This window comes from Betta splendens, chromosome 4 (genome assembly GCF_900634795.4).
Source record: "Betta splendens chromosome 4, fBetSpl5.4, whole genome shotgun sequence".
Taxonomy (NCBI): Eukaryota; Metazoa; Chordata; class Actinopteri; order Anabantiformes; family Osphronemidae; genus Betta; species Betta splendens.
This window is the reverse complement of record NC_040884.2, coordinates 28741098-28759319: the sequence shown is the minus strand read 5'-3', so window position 1 is coordinate 28759319 and position 18222 is coordinate 28741098. Positions and strand designations below refer to the sequence as shown.

General features: G+C 45.5%; 2 protein-coding genes across 8 annotated transcripts; one reads left to right on the top strand and one right to left on the bottom strand.

Moving 5' to 3' along the window:
* Nucleotides 1–3904: 3904 nt before the first annotated feature.
* cnga3a (cyclic nucleotide gated channel subunit alpha 3a) lies at nt 3905–9067 on the top strand. Of its 5 annotated transcripts, none has more exons than XM_055508316.1 (9): nt 3905–4135; nt 5511–5635; nt 5762–5851; nt 6106–6228; nt 6314–6370; nt 6740–6913; nt 7045–7146; nt 7220–7326; nt 7414–9067. In XM_055508316.1, the coding sequence occupies exons 2-9, from the start codon at nt 5535–5537 to the stop codon at nt 8808–8810; spliced, it is 2151 nt and encodes a 716-aa protein (XP_055364291.1). In that variant the 5' UTR covers nt 3905–4135; nt 5511–5534; the 3' UTR covers nt 8811–9067. The 5 variants fall into 5 exon arrangements, with proteins under 5 accessions (XP_055364291.1, XP_040926389.1, XP_055364292.1 ...); XM_041070455.2 differs by having other exon boundaries at nt 6061–6228; XM_055508317.1 differs by lacking the exon at nt 6314–6370 and having other exon boundaries at nt 6061–6228.
* Nucleotides 9068–9124: 57 nt separating this feature from the next.
* ube3a (ubiquitin protein ligase E3A) lies at nt 9125–14560 on the bottom strand. Of its 3 annotated transcripts, none has more exons than XM_029148122.3 (11): nt 14293–14560; nt 13823–13867; nt 13243–13523; nt 11938–13142; nt 11719–11863; nt 11409–11614; nt 10893–11057; nt 10539–10694; nt 10375–10448; nt 10151–10294; nt 9125–10070 (listed from the first exon to the last, which is right to left on the bottom strand). In XM_029148122.3, coding segments are annotated over exons 2-11 (2499 nt in total). In that variant the 5' UTR covers nt 13825–13867; nt 14293–14560; the 3' UTR covers nt 9125–9949. The 3 variants fall into 3 exon arrangements, with proteins under 3 accessions (XP_029003955.1, XP_029003956.1, XP_055364289.1); XM_029148123.3 differs by lacking the exon at nt 14293–14560 and adding an exon at nt 13985–14172; XM_055508314.1 differs by lacking the exon at nt 14293–14560 and adding an exon at nt 13948–13970.
* Nucleotides 14561–18222: the final 3662 nt, after the last annotated feature.

Here is an 18222-nt window from a genome sequence, read left to right as displayed (position 1 = left end):
TCACTGGCAACAGCTGTTTTCATGACTCCTTTCACTGATTAGCTATTAGTTCATTCATTTTCACTTTTGATCAGTACCCTGTGTATTTTTTTTAGAACATCCACAGACAGATTTTTACTCAAACTTTGTCATTGTGACACAAACTTACATTCAGACTCAGGATAACAAGGAGTACGAGTACAAGTTGGACCCACGAAGGGAAAAGCAGGACATAGTTACCACTTAGAGGAGCTTTTTTCTCTCCTTTTCGCCACAGACAGTAATTCATCACAGCAAAAATATTCACGCCACTATCTACAGGTTCAGCTGATGCACTCATATGTTCTCACCATAAAGCCATAAATGAGTAACTTAATTATTCAACTTAATTATACTACACAATAACACTCCCGTCTGTTCAAATACTGAGAAAGGAGGCCAAGAGGGAGAAAGAACGAATGATGACAGAGTAAACAGACAAGAGGATGAACTAAAAGTAGGCAACAGTACTGGTTAATGGTTAAAAGTGATAAACACCAGGAAGAGCCAAGATAACGTAGAACTATACAGTCTATAGAATGTGTTAACTTGCTCATGTTGAGCCTCTGAGCAGCTGCTGCACTTGCAGGAGGCCCGGTGAGGCCTGGAAGAAGCTCCACTATGACATCCACTGTCAACAGACTGTCTAAACACAGAGCAGCAAGATAAAACTACTTATCAGCTAATTATGAGGGTGACAAAGGTTGGCCATTACCAACTGGGTGCGACGCTTCCTGTTATTATCAACAGGTTACAACATGGTGAAGCTGAACACAGTAGAGAGGGTTCAGGTCTCGTTTTCCCCAAGTGGAAGCTAATCTACTGGAATTAAATATGTTTTGTAAAATGCAAGAAGGACTAAAGACTGGATTGTCTTTCTTGTCAGAACCAACATGAGTTTCCTTTCTTCATGTGGTCTGACACCTCTTCCTGTCCATCCTGACATCTATGAGCTCTATGAGCTGATGGTGTTCATACAAAACTGATGTTTGGCTTCCTCCTCACATGTCAGACTTTCAGTAGATAGTGTTACAACGGGGTCATGTGGCTGTGTCCACCACCGCAGCACCACCACCTTCTCATGCAACATTTATTTTGTATTGAACTTTACAAAATGTGTCTTTAAAAGTCTGTTGCCGACAAACAAAACTGCACAGATAATGACTGTTATAGTTGGATTTAAAATTCAAGACAATAAAACCATAAGCAGGTGACAATGCTGATGGAATGTATAAATATGTAATGAAATAAATTGGGAGCATGTTGACGTGTCGTTGTTTTACTGCAGGGGATCGTTTCCTCCTCCACTTGTCGTGTGTGTAGGTGTGGTGCATTTGGGAAATGAAAATCAGTACGATTCAAGTTCCTTTTTACCGGGTCGAACCGGGCCGCGAGCGGAGGCCGGAGGCCGGTGACGGAGAGTGTTCAGATAAAGGGCGATTTCACTCAAAGGGGCGACGTGAGCACACGAGCAGGAACGGCCTCAGGGTCGTCGTATTCAAATGTGCTGCAGCTCGGCCTCCGGCTTCAACGGCGTCAGCTCCAGATGACGTCACCTCGACGGAGCTGTGCTGATGCTTCACTTCAGTAAGTGTAGCAGTACCACAGATTGTCATTTTGTGTTTCTGACTTCTGGACACCCTGCGACTCCGCGTCCTGCTGCTCCACAGGCCTGTCCGGCTGCTGGAACCGCGTGCCGGGTGACGCCTCTGCCACGGGGCCGACCCGAATAGAAACCCAGCAAACATGAACGCGTTTACAAGCAGAGTGTGAACAGCAGCAGGTGATGTATGCAACAGACAACCGGTAAAACCAGATTCACCAAACGATAAGAATGAGTGAACGTAATGCAAACAACAAACCATCCATGTGAAAATCCATGGAACTAATGACATCAGTCGATGCCTTGTAGTGTTGATGCTGAGTTATGTTACCATGAGACCCGCCTTCATGTGCTAACCATCATTAAAGGTCTCTGTAGGTTCTGGCCTCGGCAAGAGACGTTTACAGAGCTTCCTGCAGATGGAAGAAATGTGTGTTAGTGTGTGTTGTGTGGCTGATTACAACACAAGTACAACAACCACAACAACAGAAGACAAACGGCGCAGCCAGTGGAAGCCTCAGTCTCACGCTCCAGCGTGTGACACGTTGCAGCTGACGCCTATAACACACAAGATGTGCCCTTGAGGTTGTCATAGCAACGCTGCGTGAGCGTTCGGAGGAGGCTCCATCTTTTCCTCGGTTTGAATTGGTCAATGGCAAAGAACAAGTAATCGCCCGCAGCGTCTGATGAACTCATCAGCACGAGTGGACTTACAGCGATGCCGAGGCCACTTACACTAATAGCGGCTGCTAGGTTCATTCGTTAGAATTCCTTTTAGCACACAACAGACTTTCTATGTGCTCAGGTGTTTGTGCACATTTTGCTTAAAATTTAGACAATTTTGTTAAGGACATGATCAACGCAACAGTATTGGACTGGTATTGACTCCATTCATTGTGTGTGCATGAGTCCCTGATCAGTGATCCCTGACCTTTCCTTTACTGCCACCATGAGGTTGCACATCACAATTTTGATATTTACGTTATTTGTATTTAAATTTTGCTTTGACAGATCAAGATGCAAAATGACATACAAAATCCAAGGCAGACAGTTCAAACAGGTTATGTATAACATTTACAGGCTTATAGACTCATGTTTTTCATCTCAGACTCTTGCTCTCATCTTTTCAGATCAGAGCTGGATCAGAGAGGAGCTGCCAGATGCTCTGAATAGCGACCCATGGCATCAGTTTGGCTTCGGCGCATTGTTGAATGGCTGAGGGTTCTAAATGAAGGGCCTCTGCAGTCTGATTGCCTTGGAAATGCAAAGCAAAGCCAAGAGGCACGAGACAATTGTCGCACTGTATCATGATGCACTCGGGCAAAATCCAGGGTTTAGGATGCAGTAATTACCACGTGCCTTCTGGCCGAGATGGAAAGAGGCTTTCAGTGGATCTCCGTTCACCTGGAGACCGTCCTACAGATAATGAGGTTTGGAGAAGGAGGGAACGAACCGACACCCAGCCCTCCATTTTCCTGCGTTGAATCAAATGTTGGATCTTTGCACGACTCTGGTGTAATATTGTATGAAGTGGCGTAGTGCTTTAGTCGAGGGGGCATTAGGTGGCTGTAAAAGGTACTCAGGTCTAAGCTTGGATTAGCGGCACGGCTCTGTATTTTGCCAAGGGATTTCTCTTGTAACCTTATGTCTTAGGGTAATGTTGTGGGGGCGGGGCCACGTGCTAATGCTGAGCTGATGCTGTGACAGGAGCTTGATGATGCCGCATTCATTCCGTTATTGTTGTATTGCAAGTTATTGTTATTCTTCATTACGTGACTCTAACCTGTGCAAATACTATATGTTAAAAGTAAAACGGAAAAGCTGAACATAAAAAAATAATAAACAGTGTTTCATTAAGTCTATATATTATTGCGTAAGCCACATTTTACGCTGCAGCTGTTTGTGTGTTTATAATGTCAGGTATGTCAAACTGTTGAATTGTGTGGTACACAAAAAGTTTTAAATAATATAATTAAATAATATAATGACAGAAAAGGCCAATTTTGAGTAGAAGCGGTTATGGAGGTAATGACACTGACTCTAATTTCCATTTCAGTATAAGCAGACCTCAGATCTGATAAATAAAGTAATAAAGGTTTTAAAACCACTAATTGGTGGTTCCCAGATCTGTGGGCGTGCGCCTCTATTTTAAATAAATATGACCTAAATCTGAAACCAGCCTCTCAAAGCCTGTAATATTATACTTACATCCAGTTGATGTAAGGAGTTTCTCACCGTGGACCCATTGATGAGCCGCACACACACGGATGGAGCGGACTCCTCCCCTTGTCTGATCTGGGACCTGTCGTCTCCGTCCCCACTCCGTCCACCATCAGGCACCAATTATGGACAGGCGTCGATATTTTTGGTAACGGTATTGACGGACGAAAAAATATATATCTCTGGATCGATTATTATGGTTTTGCTCTGAAGATGGGTTTAAACAGGGGACATCCGACGGGACTTGCTGCTTCGGTTCGCGCGGAGAAGTCGGCGTGAAAAGCCTTCGAACAGGTGAGGAATCAGCGCAGCGCCTTCTGACGCTACAGAGCGCTTCTGATTTAGCACTTTGATTCATTTAGATTTAATTCTAATGCAAGCTGTTTAGAATATGCTTTAGTTTAAGTGGACGTGAGAATAAGGAGTCTTCAAACCAGACATTCGTCTATAAATTATTCAAAAGCCTCCTGCTGAATCTCGACAGACCCGTTCTCAGATCAAATAGTTTAACAGTTAAAACATTAATTAGAGAAATTTATATTCATATATTTGACATTTGTTCAGTATGACTTAAACAGACACTGATTGGGCTTGAAAATATCAGAATTCTGTTTAAATCTCAGAATTAAACCAGGCCCCGTTTTAATGCGTCGTTCAGTTTCCTTAGCTCCTCAGTGCACTGTGCAGTATTTTCTTGGATTGTTTATTGTATTTTTTGTTCATATTCCATCTGTGACAAATCAGGGTCTTATTTACGCCATCATAATTTTGGGACATTGAACAAATCCAGATCTGTACTCTGTTTCTTTTAAAACAATCCAGCCTCCTCCAACGCAGGATTGACTTTAAATTGGTGCATGTAGGAGTCAAATGAAGAGCATTCAAGCAGTGAATTTGCTCTTTAAAGCAGTTTGCTTGTTAATATGTATATTTGAGTGGCGCTTCAGTGTCGCTCACGTTCAGAGTGGTGACTTTTCCTGCTGTCACCCTGCAAGCACTCGGCTTCGTGGTGATTCTGGTGCCAGTTAATTTAGTGGGGGCTGGTTAACTCCCTGGTATTAGCACTAATACCAACGTGTGCACGTGTTACAACCACTGGTGCTGCCCACAGATCAGTGACTTACTTACCAGTGGACAAACATCTGTTATTTCCAATTGTAAATATTTTTATATTTCACTTTTAATGACACAGCTAAGAAATTAAATTCAGTATTCACTGTTTTGTATCATGCATTGCATCAAAATATAAAAAAACGCATTTACTTAAAGAGTTACGCAGCTTTTACAGAAGTGGCCGATGGGACTGCACCCAGGTCAGCAGGGAGGCCCCATCCACAGCCTCCGGCTCCGGGCCTGTTCTTTACCAAGTGGGGCCCTAATAGACTTAACCTGCCTCACACACGGCCCAACACGACAAGCGCGGTCTACCTGTAAGCTCAGTTATTTTAAAAAGCAGCTGATCGTTTGCACAGAGAGGCCACTGATCCTGTTTAGTGTTAAGGACATAATGAGGATGTATTTTTAGCTGCTACTCTCAGACAAACAGCAGTGTTCGGCTCTACGTGAGCTGAATCAGGCCGATCGGGCTTCCGATGTGCGATTTCTGGTTTTTAAAAATCTGTCATGTGCATGATAACCTGATGGTGTAACAGACAGTGTTTACCTCCAGGCCAGTCGAGCCACACACGACAACATGGCTAAAGTCTGCAGCGACGCTTCCTTTTCGTCCAGACAGCGGTTATCCGCCCACACCGCTGATGCCGAGCTGGCTGTCGTTGAAAATGGAGACAGCAGGTCGGACACCGCGTTCTTTACAGTAACACTGCATTTATAGTGTAAACTAACAAGCAGGAGGGTGTTGCTGTTTAACGTGATGTGATGCTGACGCCGCTGCCGTTCTGACCCCCTGCTGTCTTTCAGGATTCACTCTCTTTGTGAAGACGCCTGCGAGGGAGCGACGTCTTCCGGGTCCCACAGAGGCTCATTAACGGGCGTTGGTACTATGGGCAGGTAAGCGTCTGCTGTTACACCTTAAACCTCTTAAAAAGTCCATTCACTCAGATAATTGAACTCAAATATTCACTCTGCAATGGAAACTCACCCCACAGCTGACTTTTATGTAAAAAAAGAATGAGCTCCAGACACAATGGTTTAATTAAAAGCACATCTGACCTCCCGGCGCAGACAGGTGTCACTTTGTGCTCACCCTGACTCTGCAGGATCTCCTCCCTCTTCCTCACGCTGCGGAACTGGGCGTCTCACAGGATGAACCCCGAAGAACAAAGACACGACTCCTTCCTGGAGCGCTTCAGAGGCCCGGAGCTCAAAGAGACATCCGGCCGAGGGAGCAGCGCCCCGTCGCTGGGCCGCAGCGACCGTAAACGAAAGTAAGTGCTGGAGCACCAAGCATCTGGAGATGTGATGTCTGTGTGGGAGCGCCATTATCCAAAACTGTGTTTATTTCTCTTGAAGTGCCAGTAAGTGGCCGTTAGCTGCTTACAATACGAATAACTGCAACAACACGGATGAGTAAGTGTTTCTACATCCCTGTGGGAAATTAGAATTAAAAATGTAGACTTTTACATAAAGGAGTCATAGATCGAGTCTTTTGTTGCAGCTAATGTGTGACATCCTCTAGAATGTTGTGTTCCGCATCCTCTTAGTTATGATTTCTCCAACATTACATTAAAGAACCCCTTTTCACCAGTCAGAAACCTTTCTGGTCCAACTTATGATGCAGGTTGTACTGAAAGAGAAAAGACACGAACAATAAATGTTTTCTGCTGCCATCTATTGGACAAGTGTATGACCTGCACCAAAGCCTCCTAGAACCCAGCAGTAGCCGTAGAGCACCTCTGTCCCTATGCCAGCGTGCAAAATTAAACTTCTGGTCCATAGCAAAAAAGAGGACAAAAAAGAGGAGATTAAAAAGGATGAGAAAAAGGAGGAGGAAAAAAAAGAAGAGAAGAAAGACGGTGACAAGAAGGAGGAGAAGAAGGAGGAGAAAAAAGACGAGAAAAAGGACGAGAAGAAGGATGATAAGAAAGATGATAAAAAGAAAGAGGAGCCTCCGTGAGTATGAACCGACACAAAGGAAGCCTGGGTCTCTGACGGGAATCGAGCGTGAATTATACAGTTGCATTAAAACTCCACTCGATGTGGAACAGCCTCAGTAAAAGAGTGTTTTGATGTCTGGTTTTTAGGAAAGAAATCTGGATTATGGATCCAGCCGCAGACCAGTACTACAGGTGGCTGACCGTGATCGCCGGCCCAGTGTTCTATAACCTGATAATGATTGTTACAAGGTGAAGTTCACAATTTACATTTGATTGTTTATTTAGAGAAAAGAACTGAATTAACAAGCTCCTCGTCTCCCAGAGCCTGTTTTAACGAACTCCAGCAATCGTACACAAACCTGTGGATATTCCTGGACTACACCTCAGACTTCATTTACTACACGGACACCTTTGTCCGATCAAGAACAGGTCAGATTTCTAAACAGGATTAAAATGCACTGTACTAAAACACACATGTACTGTACGTGACCTTTGGCCCCCTGCTGTGTCACTCAGGTTACCTGGAACAAGGCCTGTTGGTGAAAGATGCCAAGAAACTGCGAAGCAAGTACAGAACCACGTCTCAGTTCAAATACGACATCATCTCAATGATACCAACAGATCTGCTCTTCCTGAAATTTGGATTCAATAACCCGGAGTTTCGATTCAACCGCCTTTGCAAAATGCCAAGGCTCTTTGAGTTCTTCGAGCGGACCGAGACCAGGACCAGCTTCCCCAACATGTTTCGAATCAGCAACCTGGTGCTTTACATCCTCGTCATCATCCACTGGAACGCTTGCATGTTTTTCGCCATTTCAAAAACCATTGGTTTCGGCACTGACACCTGGGTGTATCCCAATATCAGCCACCCAGAGTACGGCCGCCTAGCCAGGAAGTACATCTACTCCCTGTACTGGTCCACACTGACCCTCACCACCATCGGAGAAACCCCCGCCCCAGTCCGAGATGTTGAGTACCTCTTCGTCATCGCTGACTTCCTCACCGGTGTGCTGATCTTTGCCAGTATTGTCGGTAACGTTGGTGCCATGATCTCCAACATGAACGCCTCGCGCGCCGAGTTCCAGGCCAAGATAGATTCCATAAAGCAGTACATGCAGTTTCGAAACGTCACCAAAGACCTGGAGGCCCGGGTCATCAAATGGTTCGACTACCTTTGGACCGAGAAGAAGACCTGCGATGAGAAGGAGGTGCTGAAGAACCTCCCAGACAAGCTGAGGGCTGAGATCGCCATTAACGTCCACTTGGATACGTTAAAGAAAGTGCGCATCTTCCAAGACTGTGAAGCCGGTCTCCTGATCGAATTGGTGCTCAAGCTGCAGCCGCAAGTGTTCAGCCCCGGAGATTATATCTGCAAAAAGGGGGATATTGGCCGGGAAATGTACATCATCAAAGAAGGGAAGCTGGCTGTGGTGGCCGATGATGGAGTCACTCAGTTCGTGGTGCTCAGTGACGGTGCGTACTTTGGGGAAATCAGCATCTTGGGCATCAAAGGCAGCAAAGCAGGGAACAGAAGAACCGCCAACATCAGAAGCGTAGGCTACTCCGATCTCTTCGCTCTGTCCAAAGACGACTTGATGGAAGCTCTCACCGAGTACCCAGAAGCCAAGAAGGCTCTGGAGGAGAAGGGCAAAGCCATCCTGATGAAGGACAACCTGATCGACGAGGCCATCGCCAACGCCGGCGCCGACCCCAAGGACCTGGAGGAGAAGGTAGTGAAACTGCAGAACAACCTGGAGGGCATGCAGACCAAGTTCGCCCAGCTGATGGCGGAGTTCACCTCCAGCCAGACGAGGATGAAGCAAAGGGTCACCCAGATGGAGGCCAAGGTGAAGTCCATACAACCCGAGGACCTGTCTGAGGTGGAGGCCGACAAAGACAAAAAGGTCAAGTAACGGCCTTCACGGGGAATGAACGGACTTTCATTAGGATCAGTAGTGACACTTTTTAAAGAGCCACGTTTCTATTTATACATCACGCTTATCATCCTAATGTGTCAAACTGCACAGGGCTGCAGGAACGTATATTTTTTGGATGTATGCTTGGCAGCCACGCCGATCTGCTCAGATCAGAAATTATTAACAAACATTGTTGACTGTAAATGTGTGATGCTTTTCGTGTATAAACATTAAAATGTTCATTTAACACGTCACCTTTGTATGTTCCTCAGTGAGACCATTTGTTGTTGGGAAAGAAAAATCCTTCAGTGCATGTTTTCACAAAGTTCTTTCTTTATTGACTTTGCATATTATTTACTTTAAATAGAGGAGTTTCACACTTTTTGCACATCCTTCATGTACCTGAGATATTTTGCCCAATATGTGACTTATTTCCCCGTGCAGGCGTTGCACAGTTGGCGATCGCACATTACAGTACATATGTGCAATCAATGACACTAATAGCACAAAGAGACGGATGTGAGAGTCTGAGGTGATCGGTCTGTGTCTGATCACGTTAGTTGATTCACAACACAAATCATCTGAAGAGTAAATGAGTTTTAGACTGCGGCTGAGTTTGATCTCACACTGACAGTAAATAGTGTATATATATACGTATATGTGTGTTTTTGTCAGTGATTTGCTATTTTGATTAGCAGTAATACAAAAGGCTTAACATCAGTAAACCAGGAAGCACCACGGTGTTCTCTCCACTCAGCTGGAGGACGGCCTGAGACTGGAAACTCTTACTATACAGTGACAGCAAGAGCACAAGTAGTCATACCAGTGAATAACTCTGGATACTGCATGTGCTGGCATTTACTGAATTCATGTGTGTAAGTGCACTTTCACAGTTTCACATATGAAGTATCGTTTAAAAAGAAAACGCACATGCAAAAACAGAAGAAAAGAAAAAAACATGTTTAAATTTTGGTGTTAGATTCTTTGGAAATCCTAAACTCTTAGCTGGAGTGAGGCCGACAGTCGCGTAGAACTGGTGGAGCTTGGCGAGGCACAGGGTTATTGCAGCATTTTGCTTCTCTCTAAGTCTACGATACTGCTCTTGTGTTCGTCCAGAGGCCGCCGCGAGCATCCTTTCACAGCATCCCGAAGCCTTTGGCGTAGGTGATGGCCTTCAGGAGCCGTTCCCTCAGTTTGTCTTTGGAGGAGTACTCTGGGAGCAGCAGCGCGTTGAAGCAGGTGTGAGAGGTCGGTAGCCTGCAAGACGAGGGAAAGGGGGAAGGTCTGCTGGGGTTGGGACAAACCACCGGGGCGGCGACTTTCACCGCTTACCCTACCTGTCAGTGTCTGAGCCGTTCTTGGCGATGATCATTTTTAACTTCCCGAGGCCGCCGACGGGTGCCCTGTCTGTGCCGGTGGTGAACTGAAGAAACAGCCTCTTCTGCTCTGTTCCAAACGAGTGAACGGTTTCCCAGAAATCTCTGTTTGTGAATAATATGGATAAACAACAATTATCTCCCTCTCATGGTACCGTCTGAGGTTATAGAAAAGTCTGACTTACTTAATAATTTGACTATCTTTGCTGTAACCGCCGTCGTACTCTGTTGTCTTTTCAAGTGCTTCAAAATCAAGTTTCTGTGAAATCAGACAAGGCTCCTCTGTAAACCAGCATCATAAACAGTTACTATAAAGTGACAACAAAGTAAATAACAGTAGGTTCCTCACTCTGCTTCCACAGATTAGCAGCTCCACTTCCTCTGGTCGAAACAGGTAATTGAGTGGCGATTCGTTCGTGACCATTTGAAAACCTTTTTTGAAGGCTATGAATTGTCTCCCCACACTCTTGTTTAATATGTAATCGGCATACAGAGCCACAAATTCCTGTCAATCACAAAGTAGGAACCAAGAGAGGTTCAGTTTAGGTGTATATATAAAAATTTCCAGTTGTATAATTGCCAGATACTGTGTAGCAGTTCCTGTTTCTGTCTATAATCAGTGAAATTTAAAGCGGAAGAATAAGCTAATTTATTTTTATTAACATCTCAGCAAACAATAGAAGATCCTCAAACAACACTCTACCTGTCTGTTCTCCTTAGTGACAGGAATCTGGTCAGCCTGCTCCTTCAAGTCATATAATACTGGGTTTCCAAAAAGATCTGTGTGTGATATTTGGAAGGTGAGCGTCATGTCTTCCTCTACGTTACCAGAATATTGAAGTAATTCCTTCAGACTCTGGTAGAGAACCTGCACGGCAAAAAGAGGACACAAAGTCCAATGAAATGACTGTTCACTGGTTTGATGCTAAAATGGATCAGGTCTTATTTAACTGCAGCTCTTTGTAGCCTTGAGAAAAAAAATGTAAAACCTGACATGTGGTGTCCCTCAGGGCTCTGTCTTGAGCCCAAACACTTCACAGTTTAATTAGGATTTACAAGTTTCAGAAAAGCTTGACACAAAGACCAACTTTCTGACCACCTACAATAATTCACACCAAACTCAAGGGTATAGATTAAAACTGCTGAGTCACCGCCTCTGACCTACATTCTGTGTGTCATATTAAAAATGATTATGTTATTTGGAGGAAGGTTACTGTACTGGGTGTGAATCGGACAGGTCCAAGTAGGTCCCCTTCTTGCCCATGAGTTTCCTGTAGACAACCATTGGGAAATGGACATCCAGGATGCAGTTGTTGTAAATGGCGAGTCCGAGGACGATTCCTATAAGAGTGTACTGCGCTTCATTCTCCAGGGAGGATGAATTAAACCAGAAAAGCTTTGTGTCGTCATCGTACGTGAACATTCCTGCTCAAAAAGAGAACACCACACAATAAAATGCTATTATATTTATATAAACACAATATATAAAGAAATATTCCTATATATAATATGGAAAGGTCAGGTCTCACCTATGTCGGGATTGAAAATTTCCTCTAAGACCAACTGAAAGAACTCCTTTGAAACCCCTCCTTCATCAACCCCCTGCTCCCCTTCGAACTCCACAAACAGCTGTTTCTTCAGGTCGGACGGGTTCTCCATGGAGATCATCTCCAGCTGCAACACAGAACAGTTTGACACCAGCGCGAACCCTCGCCTGCGGCGACATCCTGCGCCACACGGCCACTCACCCTGACGAGGGCGTCGTCGATGATGTGATCCCTGCGGACTTTGAGCTTGAGGTAGGGGTTGGGCTGCTGGCCCTGCACCACGCTGTAGAGGGCCGTGAGGCGTCGCTCGCTGTACATCCTGATCCTGTTGTCGTAGTACAGCCCCTGACTCTTGGTGATGACGCTGAGGACGAACGGGCAGCTCTGGAAGGAGAACTTGGTCTCAGCGTTGACCTTGAAGAAGGTGAAATCCTTGTCCATCTCCACCACATCGTTCAGGGATTCGTTGATGAACTCATCGAAGGGGATGAGGGGCGTTATGCTATCGATGGGTCGGACGCCCAGTTCTTTGCCCAAGGGATCGACCCGGGGGCCTTTCTTATACAGCTGCTCCTCACCGAGGAGCTCATGCAGCGTGAGCTCGTCTGAATCGCCGTCCTCCTCCTCCTCCTCGTTATGCTCGATGTCAACGTCGCCTCCTAGGATACTGGCATAGAAGACCACCTTCAAACACTGGGTCGCGGCCACCACCGTCTCGTCGTCATTCACCAGATTGTCCGCGTCATACTCGTTGCTGACAACCGTGAAAGTGATGAGCTGCTGGAAGGTTTCCATCATCCGGCGGACGTGAGGAAGGCTGTACGTGGCCCAGAGCCTCGACAGCCGGGCGAGCGCCGCCACCGGCAGCTTGCTCATGGCCTTGCAGAACTGCGGCAAAGCCACCTCGAGGTACTCGGGGCTGTGAAGGTTCCTGTTCTCCATCACCGTGACGAAAATGTTCAGGTAGTCGTGGTTCGTCTCGTACACGTCGAGGTATTCCAGGTCGAGTTCCACGTTGGGAGTGAGGTACACGAGAGCATTTACGAGCGCAGACTCCACCTGGCTGACGGCTAGAAGTCTGGCGTAGACCCTCCTCACGGCGTCGACGTCCACGGTGATGTCACAAGGGCTGGACGCATCACCGGAAGCCCCCGAGGGCAAAGCAGCAGCAGAGGAAGCACCCATCGTGTCCGAGGGTTCCTGACCTTGGCTCTCGTGCTCGTCCACGTCCGCTGGTGTTAAAGAGTTTTCAGTAGTGTTGGGTTCATTCTTCCTGAAACTCTTCATCAGGGCTTCTGCGTTAGAGAAGACTTTGCCGATGAGACGAATCAGAACCGAGTAGTCCCCTTCCTCCTCACAGACACTCAGGAGTGCATACACAGCGTCTTCAGTGAGGTAGCGAACATCTGGAACAGTAATGACAATTTACTTAAAACTGAAAACAATGTACTTAACCTGAAAACAAGCCTGTGTGAGTGTCCTGGATGAGAGCAAGGGTTACAGTACCTGAGTAGTCCTCCTTGGTGGGACACGTGCTGCACATCGTACCGTCCAGCTCAGCGCTCTCTTTGGGACCGGGCTCCGATTCTTTCTTGGAGGGGTGAGGATCGCAGAGTTTAGCATTAATCTTGAGTAGCTCAAGCGCTTTGACGGCTGCCGAGTTGGTATCCAAGGGTCGGAAGTCACGGCACGAAGCGCAAAACTCGTTCGTGCAGTTGCCATTTCCACAGCCTTCAGTTAACTGCCGAAAGTAGCGCTCGATTAAATGCAGTGCAGTCGCTCTGTTCCTGTGTGACACATTCAAACGGAAAGTTAGAGGTGACGACCCCGAGTCATCAAAACATAATGTACTGCTCTAGCTAACGTGCATCTTAAAAAAAAACAGTCAAAATTACCTTTTGTTCCTCTAGAATCAAATACTGAACAAGCTGTTTACTATTTTTATGATACACGCGTAAACACAAATCAGAGATGAAGAATTAAGAAGAGGTGTCACTCTTCGAAAATAAATATTATTTATTTATTTATTTATTTTATTTATTTATTAGTAATTGCTTAAGTGCAAATTCAAAACATTATGACTTACATTCGGCTGGATACAGGTGTCGTGCGTCAGGCCAAAGGGATGATCCTGTAAAAGAAAAGGTTTTGAATATTTTTATACATAACAAAAATTGAATACCCCAAAATATTTACTTCCAAGATAACAACCTATTTATATGATGTTAATAACAGCCAATACATGAACCTGCTCAGGTCTTTATAAACTTATCATCTGTATTCTGTCAGATGAATAAGTTTAATAAAAGTAGGATGGCACAAGGCCCAGAAAGGATCGTCTCTGCTCTTTGATTTTAGTTTTAATCCCCGCTCGTATTTGACAGCTGATGATCACCGAAATAAACCAGTGAAGCGTCGCTTTAGCCACATTAGCCTCATCCTGCCCCCAAAGTGACACAGCAGTTAACTGACAGCTGACTGCGGCGAGCCGTCCCGCACCGCACCGCACCGCACGCGCCCCGTCGTGTCACGCAGCGCTCGGGCTGTTGTACCAACCAGTGATTTGCCCACTTCTGTGCGCTGGGTTCGTCGGTGACAGTGCAAAAAAAGCTGAACGCTGCCTCCGGGGTCTGAAGCGCGTCCGGTGCGCGTCGCTGCGGGTCACACCGCTCCACGTCCTGCGCTACGCGTAAATAAGGCTGCGGTCGTGACACTCGGCTGTTTTCAAATCACAGCCACGGTCTTTTCCGCGAACTACTTGTAAACAAGAGCGACATACATATCCCGGCATGCAGCGCGGGGCTGCCAAACGTCGTGCCCCCTCCCCTCTCCGACGCCCACCAGCAGAATCAGAGCACACGAGCCTCCTGCTCGCCGCCATTTTTAAAAGGCCTACCTCATTTATTGTACTGTATCAGCATTTTACATAAAGTTTATTGCAGGTATGCAGATTTCAACACAGAACGTCTCTCTGAGACGCGATGAAGCTAAATTTAAATGAGCATAAAATAAAAATTTGCCAAAAATCTATAAAATGTATATAAAGATGTTCTTTAGTGTCCACTGACAAATTCTGCCTTTAAAGACAAATATGAACAGAGGTGCAGACAAAGAAACCATGATCCTGGTTTGTTGTGCTGACATGATTTAATCCCATTCAGAACCTTCAAATCATACTCATACACCATAAATCAGCAGGCAAATCAAACCTCTCCCGTCTCATTCTGCATTTAAGCCCTGTAAATCATGCTTCTTCTAATTCATGTGCATTGTGCTCATGACGAGCGGCTTGGTTTTCTGGCCCGGTTCCAGCCTGATGCAGATGTTTGTAGATGTTTACAGATGTCAATTTGCACACTGGCATGGAGGCATCTTAGACCACACGCAGGTCAAATTTACAGTTGGTGCATCTTCTACACATGGAAAAGCAGTAAAGACTGAGATGGAAGTCAATTTATGCTCCACGGTCAGATTCCCAATAAATCTGTCCCATACAATAAAACATAATTCAGTCTTACAGTCGTATGGCTCTGGTTGCAGTAATGTATATTGCCATCGGGGGGCGCTGTAAGCACACACAGTATCTGATGTGCAGCCCCCTGAAGTTATTTGGTTCATTGTTTCATGAATTTTTATCTGGTTTTGTCTTAATATACCAGAGACAAGGGCAACTCTTACTTGGAGTCTTTTTGTTTCTATTTCTGGTTACTTTGTATCTCTGTGGTATTCTTTTCATCTCTGTGTGATCATTTTTGGTTTCCCTCTGTCTTCTGGGTCATTTTGGTAATATTTAATTTCTTCATGATCTTATTTTGGCCCCATTGACCTCTTGGGCCTCTGGGCCTGTGTCCATTATGTCCAGCCAGTAATGCATCAATGGTAATGGTGCAAAATTGATCTGCAAATACAAAATATATATTTGTATATAAATGTCAATCGTTTCTTACCAGACCTGCGTGAAGGAAAAGGAGGCACCATCAGTCTGCACAGGCCTGAGCGTTACACTCCACTGCTTTTTGGTGAATGTTTCAGATAAGGATTAGTGGTTTAGCAGGAACTGTCTGACTGAACATTAGCTCACACTATGTCCTGTACTGTTATGACTTCCAGCCATTTGAGCTAAATTAGAAGGGCCTAAAACTGACATCGTCCTTTGCACATCTTACTTCCTAGTACGCAGCAATTAGCCTCAGCTGGACTGTTGGCGGTGCAGGAATGTGTCTGCTGAGGAGAAGGCACTGAAGGTTGGATGTAGGGCAGGACTTCATCATGGCTGTTAAGTGGTTCCTGCAGATGTGCTTTACAATACACGAGCAGAGGCAGGGTCACGGAGGCAATCAAAGCAGAGCTGAGGTCTTCTGTGCTCACAATACTGGACATAACCATGAGCTCATGAGTCACATGAACATGGACACAATATAATCAACAGTCAAATAAAATCTGGCTGAAACTAAATTTACTTTTCTTATTTTTCTATATCACCCTATTTCATATGAAGCTCCTCTTTGGGACAAGTCACCATAAATGTAATACAGGCGTAACGATCTCCAGTAGATTAACCCTTAGGCTGATACAGTATTTCATCCATTTCATTGCAGCCTTTAACTTAAATAAACAAGCTAAGTAGTAAAAACTTCCTAGTACATCTCTGGGACACATAGGTGCGATCTACAAATGGAGAAGACTGCAGTCAATCATCTTGGTTTTTGGATAAAAACATTCAAATGTCATTTAAAATATTACTTTGCAGGAAGCTGTTTAATCTGAGCTCCACACAAAAACACAAGCGCCTCCTCCTCCTGCACCTCGCTGCTCACTGACCCCTGCCGTCACCTGCTGTTTCTCCCTGCCTGCTTCTGTCAACAAGAGTCTCTCCTGAAACAAACCCTGTTTCTGGTGAGTGGGTTTCGCCCGGGTGTGAAGTTAGTTTAACGGTTACATAATTAATTTCTTTCTGGGAGTCTCCTTCCTCCCACGCGCCCGCAGGAGACAGCGAGTTACTGGTAGGTGCTCGTCCGCCGTGTTGCTCCATCGCTCTTGGATGCGTTCCGGTGCCAGTCCGCGTCAGACTGGAAAAGAGCAGTAATGCCTTGGCTAAGTTACTGGTGTAGTGCAGATCGGAGCTTTACAAAGCCTTCCCCAACTGGAAGACAGATGGCCCTGGCTCACGAAAGAAGCCTCTGTTTGTTATTTGGAACCAAGTGTAATATCCACTGGTGTGAATGAAGACTTTTCAGCAAAGCTCGTCTCCACTTGGAAGAGCGGCGAGGAGCGACTAGGAGCTTTTTAAAACATAACCCATTTCCATAGTCTAATCGCAGCTGGCTTCACTGGGCCTGGCTATTTACGAGGCAGCTTAGGAAATTGAAAACGTCCTGATTTAAGCTTGTTTAAACAATGGGTCATAAAGCAGGTCAAGGCGACATTAATGACCAGAATCAATGAAGCTGCTGTGTAATAAATTCCAATCAAACTCCATTAGCTTCTTCGAATGGAGCCTCCAGTTCGTCTGTGGCCTCCTGGTCATCGCAAAAAGTAATTAGAGGAAATGAAAGAAGCCTGTGAGGTATCCTTCATATTCAGAGTGGAGCGCGTTTAATTAAATGATCAATCTTTTACATAAACTCTCACAACGCAACGCGTGACACCTGCGATTAGAATCTGTTTTGGTGCATCTCTCAACACCACACTCAAACTGTTGTGCAGACACCAAAGCGGTGCACAATAGCACAAACGTTCCTCCCTTCCTCTCAGTATGCAGAAAAAACAGCTGATCGACCGGGTCGCTTTGAGAGATAGAAAGGACGGCGCTGCAAAGGTACACGAGTCATCATTATTAGGAGCCTGCCCTGCACTCGCTAATGTGGCCGTCCTGTTGCAGCCGCTCGCCAACAGCAGCATCAGCAGAGCCTCCTTTGTCCCTGAATGCGCCTTAGAAGCGACGTTAATAAAGGCCCCAACGCTGCAGATGTGACGCGCAGCAGGCAAACTGCTGCAGCGCCGGGCCGAGGATCAGCCTGTGTCTCACACCTCGGAGCCTGGAGCTCTGACTCTGGGAGCCAGAGGCAGAAAATGGACTGAGCAAGAGTGAGGGTGAAGCCGTGCTTTAATGTCTTCCAAAAAGCATTTCCTCGTGTGCTGGTTAAAACCTGCTGTTAACAGAAGCTACGTTATTGGAAAAAGGTTTCGGTCCGTGACCCCGGGGAAAGGTCAAGGGAGGGGTCAAACACTCAGGACTTCTCACCTGTCTACATCAACAACCAGAGAAATACTGTATACCTTTGCGCAGTGTTGGCATAGCAACGTAATATGGTGTCAATGCTGTTTTTATCTACAAACAAGCCCCAACACCAGTTTTATTTTGAGCTATACAGCATGTTGAACCTCTACTTTGACTCCAAAGGCACCAAATCAATTTCTTTATATATTCATTATTGCCATAAAGATGTGGTATTAAAAACATAAAAACCAAACGCCGTAAAAAAA

Coding starts and splice junctions, on each gene's coding strand:
- ube3a (XM_029148122.3), bottom strand. Junction 11,615..11,718: donor AATTTTCAATCCCGACATAG/GTGAGACCTGAC, acceptor CTTTTTGAGCAG/GAATGTTCACGTACGATGAC. Junction 10,071..10,150: donor AACGGCTCAGACACTGACAG/GTAGGGTAAGCG, acceptor CTCGTCTTGCAG/GCTACCGACCTCTCACACCT.
- cnga3a (XM_041070455.2), top strand. CDS start 5,535: ATGGCTAAAGTCTGCAGCGACGCTTCCTTTTCGTCCAGACAGCGGTTA. Junction 5,852..6,060: donor GGCGTTGGTACTATGGGCAG/GTAAGCGTCTGC, acceptor CTGACTCTGCAG/GATCTCCTCCCTCTTCCTCA. Junction 6,229..6,313: donor CGCAGCGACCGTAAACGAAA/GTAAGTGCTGGA, acceptor TTTCTCTTGAAG/TGCCAGTAAGTGGCCGTTAG.